The following is a 403-nucleotide window of genomic DNA, read 5'->3' on the forward strand; positions in this document are numbered from 1 at the left end:
CCCCCGCCCCCGTCTCCGCTGCCACTGGCCCTGGCGGCTGTCCTTACTGCCCTGGTCTTCCAGCATGCTTGAAAAGGAGCCCTGGCCCAGCAGCTCTGAGTGCCCAGCAGACTGGGCAAACAAAACAAAGACCACAGAGACTGCTGCAAAGTTAAATACCCCACAACAACACAGCCCACTGCTGCCCAAGAGTTTGTGCTCACTCACAGCCCCTGCCCCCAGCAAAGCCCATCCAGCAGCCCTGGCTCCCTGCAACACCCCCTAGAGCACAGCTCCTTTCTGCAGACACAAACAGGACAGACCCCATGCATGCAGCCAACAAATGCAGGTTACCAGAGATGACTTCAGGTCGGCATCCTTAGACTGCAAACTGAGGGGCTGAAGAAGAAAGGGGGGGGGGGGG

General features: G+C 59.1%; 1 protein-coding gene across 1 annotated transcript in view; it reads right to left on the reverse strand.

Annotated features, from left to right (window-relative positions):
* Positions 1 to 7: 7 nt before the first annotated feature.
* Positions 8 to 403, reverse strand: part of PHKA1 (phosphorylase kinase, alpha 1 (muscle)) — a gene marked incomplete at both ends in the record, with an annotated part of 16,632 nt that continues 16,236 nt past the window's right edge. Inside the window, 2 exons of the mRNA XM_010295451.1 lie at positions 8 to 111; positions 334 to 378. Of these exons, the coding sequence (XP_010293753.1) occupies positions 8 to 111; positions 334 to 378 (149 nt within the window). The remainder of the gene's footprint in view (positions 112 to 333; positions 379 to 403) is intronic.

Source organism: Phaethon lepturus, unplaced genomic scaffold (genome assembly GCF_000687285.1).
Source record: "Phaethon lepturus isolate BGI_N335 unplaced genomic scaffold, ASM68728v1 scaffold43269, whole genome shotgun sequence".
Taxonomy (NCBI): Eukaryota; Metazoa; Chordata; class Aves; order Phaethontiformes; family Phaethontidae; genus Phaethon; species Phaethon lepturus.